Source organism: Denticeps clupeoides, chromosome 2 (assembly GCF_900700375.1).
Source record: "Denticeps clupeoides chromosome 2, fDenClu1.1, whole genome shotgun sequence".
Classification (NCBI taxonomy): Eukaryota; Metazoa; Chordata; class Actinopteri; order Clupeiformes; family Denticipitidae; genus Denticeps; species Denticeps clupeoides.
This window is the reverse complement of record NC_041708.1, coordinates 38,749,053-38,766,596: the sequence shown is the minus strand read 5'-3', so window position 1 is coordinate 38,766,596 and position 17,544 is coordinate 38,749,053. Positions and strand designations below refer to the sequence as shown.

Genomic DNA, 17,544 nt, shown 5'->3' with positions numbered 1-17,544 from the left:
TCCGCTGTGATTGGATAATGTGTGTGTGTGTGTGTGTGTGTGTGTGTGTGTGTGTGTGAGTGGAGGCCAGTGTTGGAGGAGCTTCTGCTGTCCATCGTGAATATGAGTGGACAGCACATCTGTGACACAATCCAAGGTGGAGCAGGCATCTGCATTCCTACAGAAACGGGACAATCAGGAGGACAGCGGGACTCTCTCTGTCCTTCTCTAAATTTAGCTGGTGTGTGTGATGTACCACAGTGGCTCAGTGTGGGTGTGAGGTCCTCCTGAGGGTCACTTTCAAATTATGTCAAGATGAGTGTGTGTGTTGTGACATTCTGTGCTGCTCCTCTCTCTGCAGACGTTTCAGGCATCTTCTCTGCTGTCCAGATCCAAGAAGAAGAGTAAAGGTGAGACCTTCATCCTTCATCACAATGAACGTTCTTGTCTTTACCAGCAGCACCTTCCTCTCCTCTCATCTCCTCTCCTCAGGTCTTCCTCTGTCTGTGGTCAGTAAGCGCAGGATCTCATGTAAGGATTTGGGTCGTGGAGATTGTGAAGGTTGGCTCTGGAAGAAGAAGGACGCCAAGAGCTACTTTTCTCAGAAGTGGAAGAAGTATTGGTTTGTCCTGAAGGAGGCGTGTCTGTACTGGTACATGAACGAGGAGGTGAGGAGGATCATGTTCATGAGACTAATGGTGGCTGGCAACTTTTCTCTTGGGTTGGGAGTGTGTGTTTTCTGGAATTCAACATTGTTCCCTACAAATACAGCTTTTATTTCCCAGCATCCCTCTGTCCTAGTGGATAAGTCCCTCCCACAACATGGAAGGTAGCCACGCCCTTGGGGTCTGAGTCAGCGAGACAATGTCTCCTGTTTTCAGTTCTCTTATTCTATCTGTAGGATGAAAAGGCCGAGGGCTTCGTCAGCCTTCCTGAGTTCAAGATCGACCGGGCCGGCGAGTGCCGCAGGAAGTAGTGAGTGATGCTGTCTGTTTACACTGAGTGTGTGTGTGTGTGTGTGTGCGTGCGCGTCTGTGTGATCATCTCTCTCTCCCTCTCTGTTCCAGTGCGTTTAAGGCTTGCCACCCCAAAATTAAGAACTTCTACTTCGCAGCAGACAGCGTGGACGACATGAACCGCTGGCTGAGCCGCCTGAACATGGCCGCAGCCGGATACGCGGAGCGGGAGAGGATCCGGCAGGAGCAGGGTGAGGGGAGGAGCCACACACACACACACACACACACACACACACACACACTGTAGCACTGCATTGTGTTCATTCTCCTTGTCTCTTTAAGCTGACTACTGGAGTGAAAGCGACCATGAGGACAGCGAGACTCCATCTACACCCAAACAGGACAGCCCTCCACCCCCATATGACACGTACCCCCGCCCCCCCTCAGTGAGTGGCGTTCCAGACCAGATCGCTTGGTGGTGTTGTGGTATTCTAGATCAGATCGCTTGGTGTTGTGGTATTCTAGATCAGATCGCTTGGTGTTGGCATGGTATTCTAGATCAGATCACTTGGTGTTGGCGTGATATTCTAGATCAGATCGCTCTGTGTTGTTGTGGTATTCTAGACCAGGTCGCTTGGTGTTGGCGTGGTATTCTAGACCAGGTTGCTTGGTGTTGGCGTGGTATTCTAGATCAGATCGCTTGGTTTTGGCATGGTATTCTAGATCAGATCGTTTGGTGTTGTGGTATTCTAGATCAGAACGCTCGGTGTTGGCGTGGTATTCTAGATCAGATCGTTTGGTGTTGGTGTGGTATTGTAGATCAGATCGTTTGGTGTTGCTGTGGTATTCTAGATCAGATCGTTTGGTGTTGGTGTGGTATTCTAGATCAGATCGCTCGGTGTTGTTGTGGTATTCTAGATCAGATCGTTTGGTGTTGGTGTGGTATTCTAGATCAGAACGCTCGGTGTTGGCGTGGTATTCTAGATCAGATCGTTTGGTGTTGGTGTGGTATTGTAGATCAGATCGTTTGGTGTTGCTGTGGTATTCTAGATTAGATCGTTTGGTGTTGTGGTATTCTAGATCAGATCGCTCTGTGTTGGCGTGGTATTCTAGATTAGATCGCTTGTTGTTGCCATGGTATTCTAGATCAGATCGCTCAGTGTTGGCGTGATATTCTAGATCAGATCGTTTGGTGTTGCTGTGGTATTCTAGATCAGATCGTTTGGTGTTGGTGTGGTATTCTAGATCTGATCGCTCGGTGTTGGCGTGATATTCTAGATCAGATCGTTTGGTGTTGTGTGGTTTTCTAGATTAGATCGTTTGGTGTTGTGGTATTCTAGATCAGATCGCTCTGTGTTGGCGTGGTATTCTAGATTAGATCGCTTGTTGTTGCCATGGTATTCTAGATCAGATCGCTCAGTGTTGGCGTGGTATTCTAGATCAGATCGCTCGGTGTTGGCGTGGTATTCTAGATCAGATCGTTTGGTGTTGGTGTGGTATTGTAGATCAGATCGTTTGGTGTTGCTGTGGTATTCTAGATCAGATCGTTTGGTGTTGTGGTATTCTAGATCTGATCGCTCGGTGTTGGCGTGATATTCTAGATCAGATCGTTTGGTGTTGTGTGGTTTTCTAGATTAGATCGTTTTGTGTTGTGGTATTCTAGATCAGATCGCTCTGTGTTGGCGTGGTATTCTAGATTAGATCGCTTGTTGTTGCCATGGTATTCTAGATCAGATCGCTCAGTGTTGGCGTGGTATTCTAGATCAGATCGCTCGGTGTTGTTGTGGTATTCTAGATCAGATCGCTCAGTGTTGGCGTGGTATTCTAGATCAGATCGCTCGGTGTTGGCGTGGTATTCTAGATCAGATCGCTCGGTGTTGTTGTGGTATTCTAGATCAGATCGCTCAGTGTTGGCGTGGTATTCTAGATCAGATCGCTCGGTGTTGGCGTGGTATTCTAGATCAGATCGTTTGGTGTTGGTGTGGTATTGTAGATCAGATCGTTTGGTGTTGCTGTGGTATTCTAGATCAGATCGTTTGGTGTTGTGGTATTCTAGATCTGATCGCTCGGTGTTGGCGTGATATTCTAGATCAGATCGTTTGGTGTTGTGTGGTTTTCTAGATTAGATCGTTTGGTGTTGTGGTATTCTAGATCAGATCGCTCTGTGTTGGCGTGGTATTCTAGATTAGATCGCTTGTTGTTGCCATGGTATTCTAGATCAGATCGCTCAGTGTTGGCGTGGTATTCTAGATCAGATCGCTCGGTGTTGTTGTGGTATTCTAGATCAGATCGCTCAGTGTTGGCGTGGTATTCTAGATCAGATCGCTCGGTGTTGGCGTGGTATTCTAGATCAGATCGTTTGGTGTTGGTGTGGTATTGTAGATCAGATCGTTTGGTGTTGCTGTGGTATTCTAGATCAGATCGTTTGGTGTTGTGTGGTATTCTAGATCAGATCGCTTGGTGTTGTGGTATTCTAGATCAGATCGCGCGGTGTTGCCGTGGTATTCTAGATCAGAACGCTCGGTGTTGGCGCGACAGGTAATCACCTCTCTCTCATCCTGTAATAGGTGTCGTGTCCCAGTCCGTACCTGGAGCCACGACACAGCCGGCTGTCGTCCACGGAAACGTCGCAGTCGCGCTCCTCCCACGAGGAGTTTCGCTCGGAGCCTCCAGGGGGCAGCAGCAGTGGCGGCGGGTCTCCTGCACGCAAGTCGACCAGCCAGCGGCGCTCGTGGCAGGACCTGATCGAGACGCCGCTCACCAGCTCTGGCCTGCACTACCTGCAGACGCTGCCGGCGGACGACGCCGTGTTCTACGACTCCGACGCCCGCCGCCAGTCCACCCTCCCCGCCCAGCGCAGCCTGCTGGCGGAGGGCGAGCGGCTCCTCCTCCTGCGCCACCCGGCCGCCGCCGCCAGGGGGAAACCACGCAGCTCTACCCTGCCACGGGACAGCGGCCTCCACGCCCTCCTCGCTCCGCCCACCGCCGCCAACCGACACCCGGAACTCCGAGGTTGGTCAAGGTTCTAGGTTAAAGATTGCATGCATAGTTGTAGCATCCTGAACCACTCAGTTGGGACTGTGCATAGTTAAAATAATAAAAATTACATGTAAAAAAGTAAGCAAGATATAAGATATTTATGTTGGAGGAGAAGACACAGATGTCATGTGGATGGTGCGTAGATTGTGCAGCGACGCGTGTAACAGTAACAGAGTTCAGTCGATAACGGGTGCGAGGAGGGAGGTTTGGTGGCATCCGACTGGTATCAGGATAAAAACATGATGCTTCAGATGTTGGGGTGTGTTTTGGCGTCCATCTCTTGGTGAACATGTGTCCTGTAGATATGGAAGAGTTCTGGTGCACGGATCACCCTCTATAGGGCTTTCCAATCCTGAACCCCGCTGTTACCAGACCAGGATGCTCTCCACATCGCCAGCATAGAAAGTGTTTAGGACGTCTGGAGACATCCTGAACTTCCTCAGCTGTCTCAGGCGTTGTTTAACCCTTTTAGTCAGAGCCTGGATGAGCTCGGACCACGTCAGGTCTTCACTTGAACACTTGTATACTTGCAATATTTGCAATACTGTGGTCTGTAACAGACACACAAGCATTTCACAGCGTATCATACCGTGTACGACTGTGTATGTGACAGATAAAAAGTGAATTTCTGAGATGTGGACACCCAGGTACGGAGGGGCTTGTAGTCCAGTTTTGAAACACGTCCGACGCATCATGGCGCTCAGACAAGGCCATACCTGGGAAGATGGCTGAGGTAGAGTCGCGCGGCAGGTCAAATGGACGACGCTTAACACTCCGACGTTCCAGATGAGGCGAGGTGAAAGCTACGTGTACAGTCCGCTACTCTGACCACGCGAACCACGGAGTTTGAACGTTGTGGGGTGTCACGTTGGAAAGCAACTCTCAGGTTCCCCAGAGACTGATAGTAGGCAATGGGGCCCATACGCTAGCCGTCTCGGTCGACTCTGTATAGGGTGGTAGTAGCCTAGCGGGTAACACACTCGCCAGAAGATCCAGGTTCAAACCCCACTTACTACCATCGTGTCCCTGAGCAAGACACTTAACCCTGAGTGTCTCCAGAGGGGACTGTCCCTGTAACTACTGATTGTAAGTCGCTCTGGATAAGGGCGTCTGGTAAATGCTGGAAATGTAAATGTTGTGGACGCGGCCGCGTGTCCCCCGGTGTTTCGTTGTTTTCTGCCGCGTTGTTGGCATCCGTGCTGCCATGACCGGTGCTAGAAAACATGTTCGGCGGCCTGATTGCAACACTTTTGCTGATTGGGATATTTGTACATTATTAAGGCAGAAATAAAATTAAACTTAAAAATAAAAAAAGTGCACAGTCTGAGTGGTCAGGAAGGTGTCTGGTTTATGATTTACCCAGCATGCACTGCTGCCACACTCCAATTGGCTGCTCTGTATCTCGCCTTCTGTGTTTGCCTTGGTCAGCGCTGCTGTGTGACCTCTGACCTGCTTGTCTGTCTGTCTGTCTCTCCACCATCACACACACACTCCCATCTATTTAAAGCCGTGTGGAGGTGTGTGATGAATCTTCCTCTCCTCCGCCTGTGGAGTGAAGGGGGATGTTAGTCATCTCCACTCCACCTCCTGCTGAAGAGCGAGTAGCCTGAGCAGATTGATCTGCATGTTCCTCAAGGGAGCAGAATGAGCGGAAGGAGGGAGGTTCTCGCCTCTGCAGGGCTTCCTCCTCCTCCTCCCTCATATGATGATGATGATGATGACAATGATGATATAAGGGGATTAAATATGATTCTTGGCCAAATGTTTGTTTAAAACATCCATCGACTGTTTACTCTGAGCTCCCAGACCTCCATTGAATCTGAAGATCCTGCCTCCTGCGACAGGAGATGTAGGTCCACCCTTAAACAGCGCTGCTGCCCCCATGTGGTGTCAAGCAGTAGCACATGTTCTCCATAACTTCACCATTCAGGTGGTTCCAGGGATGAGTACCGCTGCGTGTGTGTGTGTGTGTGTGTGTGTGTGAGGTTTTCTCCCTGTCTGAATGCTGTTCTGGGATCAGTAGTACCACTACACAGAACTGTAACCCAGCACTGTGGAGTGGGCGTGGCTAATGGAACAAGATTCACATGTGAGATGTTCAGTATCCTCTGGCTCTATATGCCCTACAGGCGAAGAGCGGCGGTGCAGGCCACAGGCCGACTCTCTGGGTGACCTGTACCGTGCCCTCGAACACGCCGGTCTGACCCCACTGGGTGAGCCCCGCCCCTCCACCCGGCTGGAGTACAATCTGTCCTTCACTCGTCGCTCCAATGACCCACTGCTGAATGACAAACTGCATCGGCTGCGTATCGTTCAGAGCACACTAAAGGTACCCCGCCCTGACCACGCCCACTAACCCCGAGACTGTGTGTCCGTCAATCATAGTCTGTCTGCAGCGTTCTGGGCTCAGGAGACAGCAGTGAAAACAGGTGCTGCTCCAGTGTGTGTGTGTGTGTATGTGTGTGTGTCACTAAACAAGACACTTCTCCCTGAGTGTCTCCAGGTGGACTGTCCCGGTCGCTACTGATTGTAAGGCGCTCTGAGGCTCTGAGCCCCACCTCTGTCAGACACCTGGTGTGGTGTGTTGTGTGTGTTTCCATCTGCTCTGCCGTGTGTGTGGTTCTGGCCTACGGTGACTTCTCTGTTCCTTTATCCGTGTGGTCATGTGATCAGGGTGCTGCTTGATTGTGGATGCTGGGCTGTGTTTGGGGCTGCTCTGTTGCTTGTCCTGTCAGAAGAAAGACTCCTATTGCATTGTGGGTGTTTGGTGGGGACCGTAGGATTCTGCTGCTTTCTCAGCACTGTGTGTGTGTGTTCTTGTTTATACTGTGTTGTATCAGCTAGAATGTGTGTGTGTGTGATGTCTGTAATCCCCACCCTCCCCTCCTCTGTTTTCTGCGCTCCCATAGGCCAGGGAGGGGGAGGTAGCTGTGATTGACAGGCTGCTGGCCAATCAGCTGCTCTCATCTGCCACCTTCCAGGAGTGGAAGAGCATGTACCTGGAACTGTTCTCAGAGGAACCACGCCCCCAATCAGAGCCCAGCCCACCCAGCTCGGCCCCACCCACTCTCTCACACACACACTCATACATAGAGACGCATGTGTGACTCTCACACACATACACATACTTCACTGAGACAGAATGAAGGATCGGTGGAGGTCAGAGGTCAGTCAAGGTCGTTGCAGAGTGGGCAGTGGAATGCTGTGAAGATCAGAAGATGCTCATGTAGGCACAAGGGGGCATCTTCCTAATAATTACACACACATAAAATCCAAAAAAACAGTCTAGTCCAACTCTCTGTGTGTGTGTGTGTGTGTGTGTGTGTGTGCGCACACCTGGTTTTATGCATAGATTCAGACTTTCTGCCTACAGGTTTCCATGGTTACCTGCCTGACTGCAGAGGATAGTTGGAGGTTCATGTAGGAGGGGTGTGATGATGACTCGCCTTCACACACAAACATACACACACATTGTGTTATTTAAGGACATATTATATAAGCTGCATTTGATTTGATGTCATATTACAGGGCTGGACCCGTGTGTGTGTGTGTGTGTGTGTGTGCCTGCAGTGTAGAGTATTGCTCTCCTGCGCCCCTAACGCCTGGTTTCACGCCTGCACTTTGCATATATGCCTGATTACCATGGTTACTGAGTTACCTTTTTTATTTAGTAGTTGTAGGTACATGGAGTCCACGATCAGTAATCTGTATAGTGAATGTCTGTTCTGCAAAATGCATAAAAAAGTACTGTAATGCATGGCTATGATATATATACACACACACACACACACACACACTTCCTATATATAGATACACACACACTACTCACAGTAAGTTAGATATATTGTTATTTACACAAGTGTTTTTTCCTATTTGATATTACTAATAATTCATTTTGATATTACTAATAAATCATCAGTTTAATATTTATTTCCCCAAAATAACAGGGATAGCCCCAAATAACAAAAATTGACAATGTCAATAGCGGGTGTTTCCACAAATTGCAATGACAGCTTGACAGCGACGTCTCATGCTCCTCACCAACCTCATGATGTTGCTCTGAGGCAATGCGTTCCACTCTTCCACAAGTGCTACACGCAGTTCTGCCAGGTCATGTGGGGGTGCGGTATGATCATTCAGTCTCTGCTTCATCTTGTCCCAGATGTGCTCTATGGGGTTCAGGTCAGGGGACATTGATGGCATACCATATAAGGCACTACAATGTCCTGAAGTCGCGCTGTGACAATTCTGCCACCATGTGGTGGAGCATTATCATCCAAGAACAGAAAGTTGTGGGTGTTCTGGCAGAATTGAGGGATGATGTTTCTTTGATGTCTCTGAGGAAAGAACGTGTAGTGACTGAACCATGTACAATAACCAAATCTGTTTTACACCCCCTGGGGACCATCTTGACCTCAGCGTATCACTCACCTCGTCTTCTCCAGCAACGCTGACGCAACACAGGACGGTAGACCACTGCTGCATTGTCCAGGTCACATGGTCTTGTGCCCACTTGGTGTCTTGGTGTCAGTGGAGTCTCCTGCAACGGTCATCTGGCATTCAAGCCAAAGCGGTGGTTTGTCTGGAAACCCTCATACCCTCGCATCTCGTAAACGGGCCTGCAGCTGTGTGGCAGTTGCGTAATGACATCGGTCCTTAGGTTCTGGTCATCATTACGATCTGTCACTCGTGGGGCTCCACACCTGTGTTTGTCGTGTGTTTATGGCTGTTTGAATGATGAACTTGGAACGACTTACTGACAATACCAGCTTTTTATACCCAATATAAGGTACACCTGTACACAATGAGACCATTACATGGAAAACACAAAATGAGGTCTCTGTCACCCCAATACAATTACCTCTATCACAAAAATGTCTGAAGTGAAACGAACACCGTATGTATGACATCCACTAAGTCACTCACAATTTCCTTAACTATATATATACACACACACACACACACATATATATAAAATTAGTTTATATTGTATGTGGAGCTATTCTGGCAGTATTCTGTATTTTTCTCAGTTATCAATGAGAACAACCAAAAGCAATTGTGTACTAATATGAACCTGTACACACAGTGTAAATAATGAATGGGTATCATTCTGTTCTCCTTAATACTCTAAACGTACTGTATGTGATCAGGGGACCAAGTGAGATCTCTTAGAAGCCAGACTGCACTGAATGGGTCTTATTTTTTTATCAATATGTTCATCACTTTTCACAATAACCAGTCCTGTGGTACTGATCTGATGTGGAACATAACAAGATCACGTGTATCAGTTCATTTATTATTCTGTAAATCTCTCAGTGGTCGTGAGATTAACCCGATAATAAACTTTATCCAAAACCTGTTGTGTCCCATGGTTACTTCGTCTTGCTTCCTGGGATGTCCATCTATCCATCCATCACGCCCCCCTACTCTGCTCTCATTAAATTAAACTTCATTTACTTTTTAAAGCTTCTTATGGGTCGAAAAAGGAAGAGATTCCTGAGTCCTTCCATTGGCTGCGTCATTTTATTTGCTATAATCATCAATATTCATTATACCTCCTCTATAAAAAAGCTGTAATCAGATCTTATCTGATTTTTTATTCAGGGCTCGCACAACTCTGCATGCAGACCTGCTGGCTTACTTTAGTTCCCAAATATCAGCTGAGAATCCCGATATTCCCTTCACCTCCTCACAGTGCTGCAGTTCTGCATCTTCTGATGGTTCCTTCTCAGATGGGTGGGATGAGGATGAATGTTGGGTAGTGGTGCGCCCACTACATTTCAGTGGGGTCAAGGATGCTGAGCTGGACACACTGTGTCCCACACAAGGGGGCTGGCATCTTGCAGACCTCCCTCCAGGTGTCACTCGCAGTGTCGTATTCCACAACAGTGGCAGTAACCACTTCCTGTCCATCGCGCCACTTCCTCCCACCGAACAGCAGCACGCGACCGTCCGTGGTGGCCGCCAGGCCGTAACAGAAGCGGTCGTTGAGGAGCGGCTTGAGGCGTGTCCACTGGTCCAGTGTGGGGTCATAACGCTCGATTTCGCAGAACTGTTCGTACATTCCGAGGAACGAGTAGATCATCTGTCCCACTGTCACCGCCTGGTGGCCGAAGCGTGCCACGGTCATGCTGGCACGTGACTCCCAGCCTTTGCCATCGATCGTGTCCAGATAAAAGACCGACTTGCTGCTCTGCGTCTGGTCACCATGGACGCCTCCTGAGATGTAGACCCCTTGTCCCAAGGTGGCACAGGCGTGGCCATGGACAGCATGAGGCAGCGTTTCGCCCTTTCGCCAACAGCCGTCTGGCAGGTTGTACTTCTCTACCGTAGAAAGAGCCGCCTCCCCCCGCTGGCCACGCCCCCCGATGCTGTATATCACGCTGTCAATCACACAGCAGGAGAACTGCGCCCTCCTTTGGATCATGGGTTCCTCGTCCTCCCAGCGCTCAAATCGGGGGTCGTAGCGCCACACTTGGCCGGTGGCAGTCATGACTGCAGTCTTCTCGAGTTCCTCCTCCATCTCCACCACCTCCCCGCCCAGCACAAACAGGAACCCCCCCAGTACACAAACGCAGTGCTGCTGAAGCCGGGCGGGCAGCCGGGTGGAGAGGGCATGGAACTTTCTGGTCTGGGGCTCGTACGTCTGCACCAACGTCTGAGGCCGATCTGCCCGGGCCCCGCCCCCCACCAGCAGGATGCGTCCGGGATTGGCTCTCAGGCTGGTCTGCTCGGTCTGCAGCCGTGGCTGGAGGGAGCCCTGGCGGTGGTACTGCAGGGCCTTCTGCACCAGGCTGTGGATGAAGGGTGTCCTGAGAGCCGGATGGCGGGTGGTGAGGCCCCTCAGTTGGTCGGGGGGGGACCAGGCCGTAGCGCACGTGGCTCAGCAGCAGGTTGCTGTGCACGGCCGGGAGTGGGTTCAGATGCAGCCAGTCCAGCAGCAGGAGGAGCAGGGCAGACTCCTGCACGCCAGGCATCTCCTCCGCTCCCAGCACCCTCTGCAGGGAGTCCCTATTCAGCCCCAGAAGTCCCTCACGGTCCCCCTGTGGCGCCAGCAGGTGGCGCATCTCCCTGGCAATGAAGTGGTCAGCAGCTGCGAGGGCTTCAGTCAGGCCGTGCCGGGCTGCCACGTTGGCAAAGAAACAGCAGTTGTTTAAGGAGAGGCTGTCGGCCATGTAGCGGCTGCAGAGCTCCGTAGCACTGGTCACCTGCAGGTAGGAGGCGGCTACCAGAATGTCCTCCAGAGTGGAGGGACAAACAGAAAGCCAGGAGCAGTAGATGAAATCCAGAACTTGCTCTAGTCCAGCAGGGCACAGAGCAGGAAGGCTTAGGTTCCAAGCCTTGGACTCCAGGGTGTGCTCCTGAAACAGGGACCAGAAGTAATCGCTGGAGCAGGCCAGCAGGGCCCGGTGGGCTGGGAACTCCACACCACCTGCCTCCAGCACCACGTCACACATACGCCCTGCCACACGCAGCTGCTGGAACCGAGACAGAACATCAGCTCCATGAGACTTACTGAGCATGAGGAAATAACTCATCGTCCACGCAGGATCCACAGAAGATGAGCAGAGACAGGAACCGAGAGACAGAAAGCGAATGGCTAACCTTTACAAGCAACTGCTTATCATGCTGACAGAGGCATCCATCTCACACACACACACACACAGTGAATAACATCACAACATTCAGAGCTGGGCAGCCAGACTCCGCCCCTCTGTTTATTCTGTGCTGCTCAGTGTCTGCACTGGGGAGAGGAGGAGGAGGAATGAAGGGCAGAGATGGAGAACTGACTGGGAACTGCATGGACAAGAGGGTGGGATTGTGTGTGCGTGTGTGTGTGTGTGTATTCAACCCCAGAAAATATCTTGGTCAAAAAAAGCCCTTACTCACTGATAAAGACTGCAGCTACACAACACACACCACCCTGAGACTGGGATGGAAACTTGGACATTATCAAACACACACACACACACACACACATTGAGTGAAGAAAGATAAGAGTGTGTGTTCGGTATGTTGGCTGATTAGCCACTGACGCTACTGTGAATTATGGTTGTCTGCATGTCTCTCCTATCATCACCCATGAATAGGAACTGACGGAGGTGTGTGTGTGGGTGAGAGAGAGAGAGAGGGGTGGTGTTATTATGATATTCTAACCCTGGTGTGTGTCCAGTACTCAGTGTTTCAGGTCAAATTACAAGCAGCATAAGAAGCCATGAAAGTTCTCAGTGAGGAGCATGTGTGTGTGCGTGCGTGTCTGTGTTTTATAGTTGCTTAAAATATCTTGACTCATTAGTGGGTCGTGTCCGTGTGTGTGTTTCCGTGTGTGTGTTGTATGGTTCAAGAGATCTGCAATGACAGTAAATAACATCTACCAGAGCACAGTGTTAAAAAAGTACAATATAAAAAATAAAATAAAGTGCAAAACCTGTGTGAGGAGGTGGGGTTTGTTGAGGTTGTCATGTCTGTGTGAGGGGGTGGAGTTTGTTGAGGTGATGTCTGTGAGGGGGTGGAGTTTGTTGAGGTGATGTCTGTGTGAGGGGGTGGAGTTTGTTGAGGATGTGTGTGAGGGGGTGGAGTTTGTTGAGGATGTGTGTGAGGGGGTGGAGTTTGTTGAGGTTGTGATGTCTACATCTACATACTCAGACGCTTTTTTATGTTGGCATCTGTTAGTTGGCATCTGTTAGTCTATCTCTGATGTCACAGTAGCAAAAATTATTATTCTTTAAATATTTATTAATGAAACCATTATAACACCACGTTTTTCTTCGCCGTTTCTGGGTCTTTGGTCTGCTGCTGTTGAGGGTTCAGGCTCAGTGGGGTTTTGTATTTACTACAGTGGAGCCCATGAAGGAAAACATAAAAAGTCTCATACATTCTACAAATACAGGAGTTGAGCAGCAGGCCCTGCAGTGCATCGTGGGTAGTGAGAGATTAAGCTGTGTGTGTGGAGCTGGAGCTCTGATCCCTACATTCCAGAATGCCTGGGATGCTCTTGGTGGGGCTTTTGAGCGTCTCCATGGATTACAGTACAGGCTGGAGTCATATCACACATTATTGTGTGTATATGTGTGTGTGTGTGTCTCCAGCAGAGAGAATGTTCCTGAAAGAGGGCGGATCTGTTGTGGGCGGGGCTCAGGCAGTCCAGATAATACGTTTAGAACATGAGTTTATCAGCTGGAAGTTGCATTTTATTAGAAGTTACAGCCTGTTTTACCCACAAGCCCTTAAACCAAAACTGAGATTATACAGGAAATCAAACATTTCAAATTAAGGACACTTTCACTAACTCGCCACTGGGGCCACGTCCACAAAGCGGTAAAAGTGGAGTCGTATTTCACTGGGGAGGAGAGGCCTGGTGCTGCAGAATAAATCATCATCCACTCAGTGTCCTGTGGCTCCATAGCCACCAAACAGCGTCCGGCCCGGGTCGGCAGACGTCAGAGCGCCACTGGCATCGGGATCCAGGGGGTGGGATTAGAGAGAGTTCAGAGGTCAGAGCATCCGTCTGAATCTCATTCCGGTTCCGCCCAGCATCCATCCTTTACTGCCGTCAGACTGGACTTTGTGGTTCTTCACGTTGTTGTCGGTTCTATGGGGACTCGGCGGTTGAATGTTGGTGGAAAAGCGGATTTGAGCAGCTGGATGAGGATCTGGGATCAGAGAAGGAACGATTCAGAGGGGTGGGGTCATCTGGAAGAGAAGCGCTGTGTGTCAGTCCATAAAAACGACCCTCTCCTGCTCTAAATAGAAACCACTTCACACACGAGGTTGTTTCACTGACACCCGGTGGCCGAACGCTTGTACAAGACTACAAGAGACTTGTACTTCTGTACCTGGACTCCTACTCCTTGGTGACCCATCTCAGTTCACTCTTAACATTCTTCAGCTCAGACAGGTTGACTGCCGGGCCGGGCAGCTTCACAGCACCAGGCAGAGATTTCTTCTCTTCAGAGCTCACTGGCGATGCCTTCAACACACACACACAACCATCAGCCTGCATGTATGTGTGTGGATCTATGGCCGTGTGTGGGGTGTGGGTGCGGCTAACCTCCTCTGTGTCTACCGTCTCCTCTCTCCTCTTCACAGGATGTCCCGCCCCCGGGCGCAGAGCCCCCATCGGAATGTTGAGGTTGGCCTGTGGAAGAGACAAGATCTGGAGCCAGTGAGACCCTGGACCCTCCACCAACCCAAGAGCACCCAACGTGCCTGGCACCATGGAATTCTGCCTAGAACACCGGACTCGGGGCCTGTGGGGAGTGAGGATGTGGAACGCTGGTTCTGCACAAGATTCACCGTTATCTTCAAACAGGATGGAGATATCCAGTTGGAGATTATAAGTATTAATTTCCACACTAGACCCAACCTTCAACAGCAGGTCACACCGGTCTGAAACCAGCCACTGGATTCCCAGGTAAAGGATCACTCAGCAGCACATTGAACGACACGAGGGACGTGGGACAATCCAGGATCCGGATCTTCTGTCCTCCTCTTTCATGGAACCAGAGCTTCTCATTTTACCTGCTGTCACATCAGCCTGCTACACCTTCCTCCCAACTGCTATTCTATTCTGGCTGAAGAGCACAGGTCCCGCTTACTATCATGGTGTCCCTGAGCAAGACACTATCTCCAGGGGGACTGTCCCTGTAACTACAGCTCCTTGATATGATAAATGATAAAACCGGAGAAGACCCCTGTCCCCTCCTGCATGCTCTTTTATTTCCACAGTTCCTATTTCTACACGATGTGTGTAAATGCTTCGCCTCGACGCCTGATCTATTTTCTACGCCGTGTGAGGACATGAGGAGTGTAAACAGTGATGAACATGATGTCAGGTGTGTGTGTGTGTGTGTGTGTGTGTGTGTGTGTGTGTTTAACAGAATGTGACGCTGTACTAAATAAATGACGGATCTTGATGTGTTTGTGCCATCTAAGTGACAGCCAGGTGAAACCAATTTACACACACAGACACACACAGTCAAGTTAAAGTTGACGTACCTGCAAGGCTTTAACGTTGGACGTTGGCTGCTTGGACATTTTTGCACAAAATAAAGGTCAGAATCCTGTAGAACCAAGAGGAAAGACGCGAAGAGCATTGATCAGCCAATGGAGTGTGTGTAACAATCTGTGTGTGTGTCGTGTGTATGGTGTGTGTGTGAGTGACAGTGAAAAGTTGGTCCATTGTGGTGCTCTGGCTTTCAGACACAAGATCGTTTTTCAGTTGCTTAGCGACTCCTACAGTGTGGGGCAGGAAGGAACCACGACACCTGAATCATTTATAAACAGCGAGGGAGAAGCAGCTGGTACACACACACACACACTCACACACACATACACTCAGACACACATACACACACACTCACTCACATACACACACACTCACACACATACACTCACATACTCATACACACTCACACACACACACACACACATACACTCAGACACACATACACACACTCACTCACACACACTCTCATATACTAACACACACTCACTCACATACACACACACACACGCTGACTCACACATACTCACACACACTTATGCACACACACACTCACACAGACATACACACACACATACACACACACTCACTCATATACTCACACACACTCACTCACATACACACTCACACACACACTCACATACACACGCTCACACAATCACGCAGACATACACACACACTCATATACTCACACACATACTCACAAACACACACACACTCATATACTCATACACATACTCACAAACACACACACACTCATATACTCATACACACATACTCACACACTCAGACACACATACACACACTCATATACTAACACACACACTCACATACACACTCATGCACACACACTCACACAGACATACACACACACATACACTCAGACACACATACACACACACACACACACACACTCACTCACATACACACTCATATACTCACACACACTCACTCACATACACATACTCACACACACATACACTCACATACTCATACACACTCACACACACACTCATACACACACACATACACACACTCACACACATACACACACACTCACTCATATACTCACACACACTCACTCACATACTCACACACACACTCACATACACACGCGCACACACTCGTGAACACACTCACTCTCACACACACACACACTCACATACTCACACACACTCACTCACATACACACTCATATACTCATACACACATACACACACACACACACACACAAACTCATATACACACACACACACTTACTCACACACACACAAACACACAACACTCAGCATGAGAATTGCTGGTGTCTTCTCATTGTAAGTCGCTTGGAAAGTGTCTGCAAAGTAAAGTAATGCATGAAGTATGTATTCTGCTGAATATTCGTATTTCTATAATCTGGCTGAAATAGTGTTTTATATCATATTTAATAGTGTTGGATATTTTACATCCACCTTGGTGCTGGTGACCCCTGCTGCAATGGCAACACAGATCACACATGTAGAAGCCTTGAGAGTGACGCTGGCAACTGTCGCCATGGCCGCTGTTTATAACAACAGCAGAACAGCTGAGGGGTGGAGCCTGTTTTACTCTGCAGCTGTCTGCTGTTCTCGTTCACACACACACACACACACACACACACACACACACACACACACACACACACACACACAGCCACAAAGTACCTGGAACATAGTCATTTTCAAACACACACACACACACACACACCATGCATGCAAATTCCTGCACGGTGGATGCTGCCTCTGGAACAACGGTGCCTGTGTGTTGTTGTTTACGCCTCGTCCACAAGCTGCACAAACCTGTTCAGTGTGCAAATCAGTCGCATCACAAATCCTGCAGACGCCCACCCACAGCGCCCCCCGCAGGCCTGGAACTTGCCGGTAAAAGAGTGCGATGGAATGGAAATTCATGTAAACTGGATGTAAAGCTCCGGCCGGCATCCATCTGATGAGACGAGCTCCTTACCTCAGTCCCGGCACCGCAGAGTGTCCCTGTCCCTGTCCCTGTCCCTGCACCACAGTGTGGTGGTGGTGGAGGGATTCCTTTCATATCTGGGATTTGTTCTCACTATAAATAGCTGTGGACCTGCTCTATCTCCACACACACACATACACACACACACACACACACACTCTCTCTTCAGCCTCATTCAGATGACCATCTCCACATCACCGCTGACCTGTCCTGCATCAGAGGTCTTACCTGCTGAGTGCTGACCACCACGCCCTGCCTGGTCTCTCTCAGGTCCTCTCCTGTTTCTGACAGAACAGCAGTGGGGCTCTTCTCCTTATTAAGAACTTGACCTAATTTGGGCTCCAGCTCCCTGAGCCCAGGAAGCCTCTGATTGGTTCACGGTTTGACATAACAGGCGGTTCCCAGTGGATCTCGTTCTGCCAATCTTTCACAAGTCTAGCAGGATCCGACATCACCAAGTCATACACTCTAAACAGGCCAGGGCATCACACCTACCAGCAGGCATACGACGGGCGAGGCAGACGGACCAATCAGCAGCCAGGATGGACGTGACGAGCTCCAACTCACCTGGAG

At 49.6% G+C, this 17,544-nt stretch overlaps 3 protein-coding genes across 10 annotated transcripts in view; 1 reads left to right on the top strand and 2 right to left on the bottom strand.

Moving 5' to 3' along the window:
• cnksr2a (connector enhancer of kinase suppressor of Ras 2a) overlaps positions 1 to 15,385 on the top strand; it is a 24,733-nt gene extending 9,348 nt beyond the window's left edge. For 2 of the 5 annotated variants that reach the window (XM_028963028.1, XM_028963020.1), the window contains 8 exons: positions 341 to 389; positions 472 to 647; positions 881 to 954; positions 1,047 to 1,186; positions 1,278 to 1,381; positions 3,503 to 3,947; positions 6,104 to 6,303; positions 6,884 to 7,825. In XM_028963028.1, coding sequence (XP_028818861.1) covers positions 341 to 389; positions 472 to 647; positions 881 to 954; positions 1,047 to 1,186; positions 1,278 to 1,381; positions 3,503 to 3,947; positions 6,104 to 6,303; positions 6,884 to 7,081 — 1,386 coding nt within the window. In that variant the 3' untranslated portion in view covers positions 7,082 to 7,825. Of the gene's footprint in view, positions 1 to 340; positions 390 to 471; positions 648 to 880; positions 955 to 1,046; positions 1,187 to 1,277; positions 1,382 to 3,502; positions 3,948 to 6,103; positions 6,304 to 6,883; positions 7,826 to 14,063 lie in introns of those variants that run through there. The other 3 variants (XM_028963037.1, XM_028963046.1, XM_028963054.1) reach the window with 3 other exon arrangements.
• On the bottom strand, positions 9,253 to 11,640 carry klhl34 (kelch-like family member 34). Its single transcript, XM_028963067.1, is given in 2 exon segments — positions 9,253 to 10,833; positions 10,835 to 11,640. Coding segments are annotated over 2 exon segments (1,764 nt in total). The 5' UTR covers positions 11,513 to 11,640; the 3' UTR covers positions 9,253 to 9,747.
• On the bottom strand, positions 13,144 to 17,384 carry smpx (small muscle protein X-linked). Of its 4 annotated transcripts, XM_028963099.1 has the most exons (6): positions 16,963 to 17,025; positions 16,797 to 16,870; positions 14,973 to 15,037; positions 14,026 to 14,112; positions 13,811 to 13,944; positions 13,144 to 13,667 (listed from the first exon to the last, which is right to left on the bottom strand). In XM_028963099.1, exons 3-5 carry the CDS (start codon positions 15,009 to 15,011, stop codon positions 13,819 to 13,821), a joined length of 252 nt encoding a protein of 83 aa, XP_028818932.1. In that variant the 5' UTR covers positions 15,012 to 15,037; positions 16,797 to 16,870; positions 16,963 to 17,025; the 3' UTR covers positions 13,144 to 13,667; positions 13,811 to 13,818. The 4 variants fall into 4 exon arrangements, with proteins under 4 accessions (XP_028818932.1, XP_028818923.1, XP_028818942.1 ...); XM_028963090.1 differs by lacking the exons at positions 16,797 to 16,870; positions 16,963 to 17,025 and adding an exon at positions 17,200 to 17,384; XM_028963109.1 differs by lacking the exon at positions 16,797 to 16,870 and having other exon boundaries at positions 13,144 to 13,627; positions 16,963 to 17,145.
• Positions 17,385 to 17,544: the final 160 nt, after the last annotated feature.

Bases quoted from the DNA above. Each gene is read 5' to 3' on its own strand.
- smpx (XM_028963090.1), bottom strand. From the start codon at position 15,011: ATGTCCAAGCAGCCAACGTCCAACGTTAAAGCCTTGCAG. The intron at 14,113-14,972 runs GTACGTCAACTT...TCTCTTCCACAG, and splicing joins CCAACGTTAAAGCCTTGCAG to GCCAACCTCAACATTCCGAT. The intron at 13,945-14,025 runs GTTAGCCGCACC...TGTGTGTTGAAG, and splicing joins AGACGGTAGACACAGAGGAG to GCATCGCCAGTGAGCTCTGA.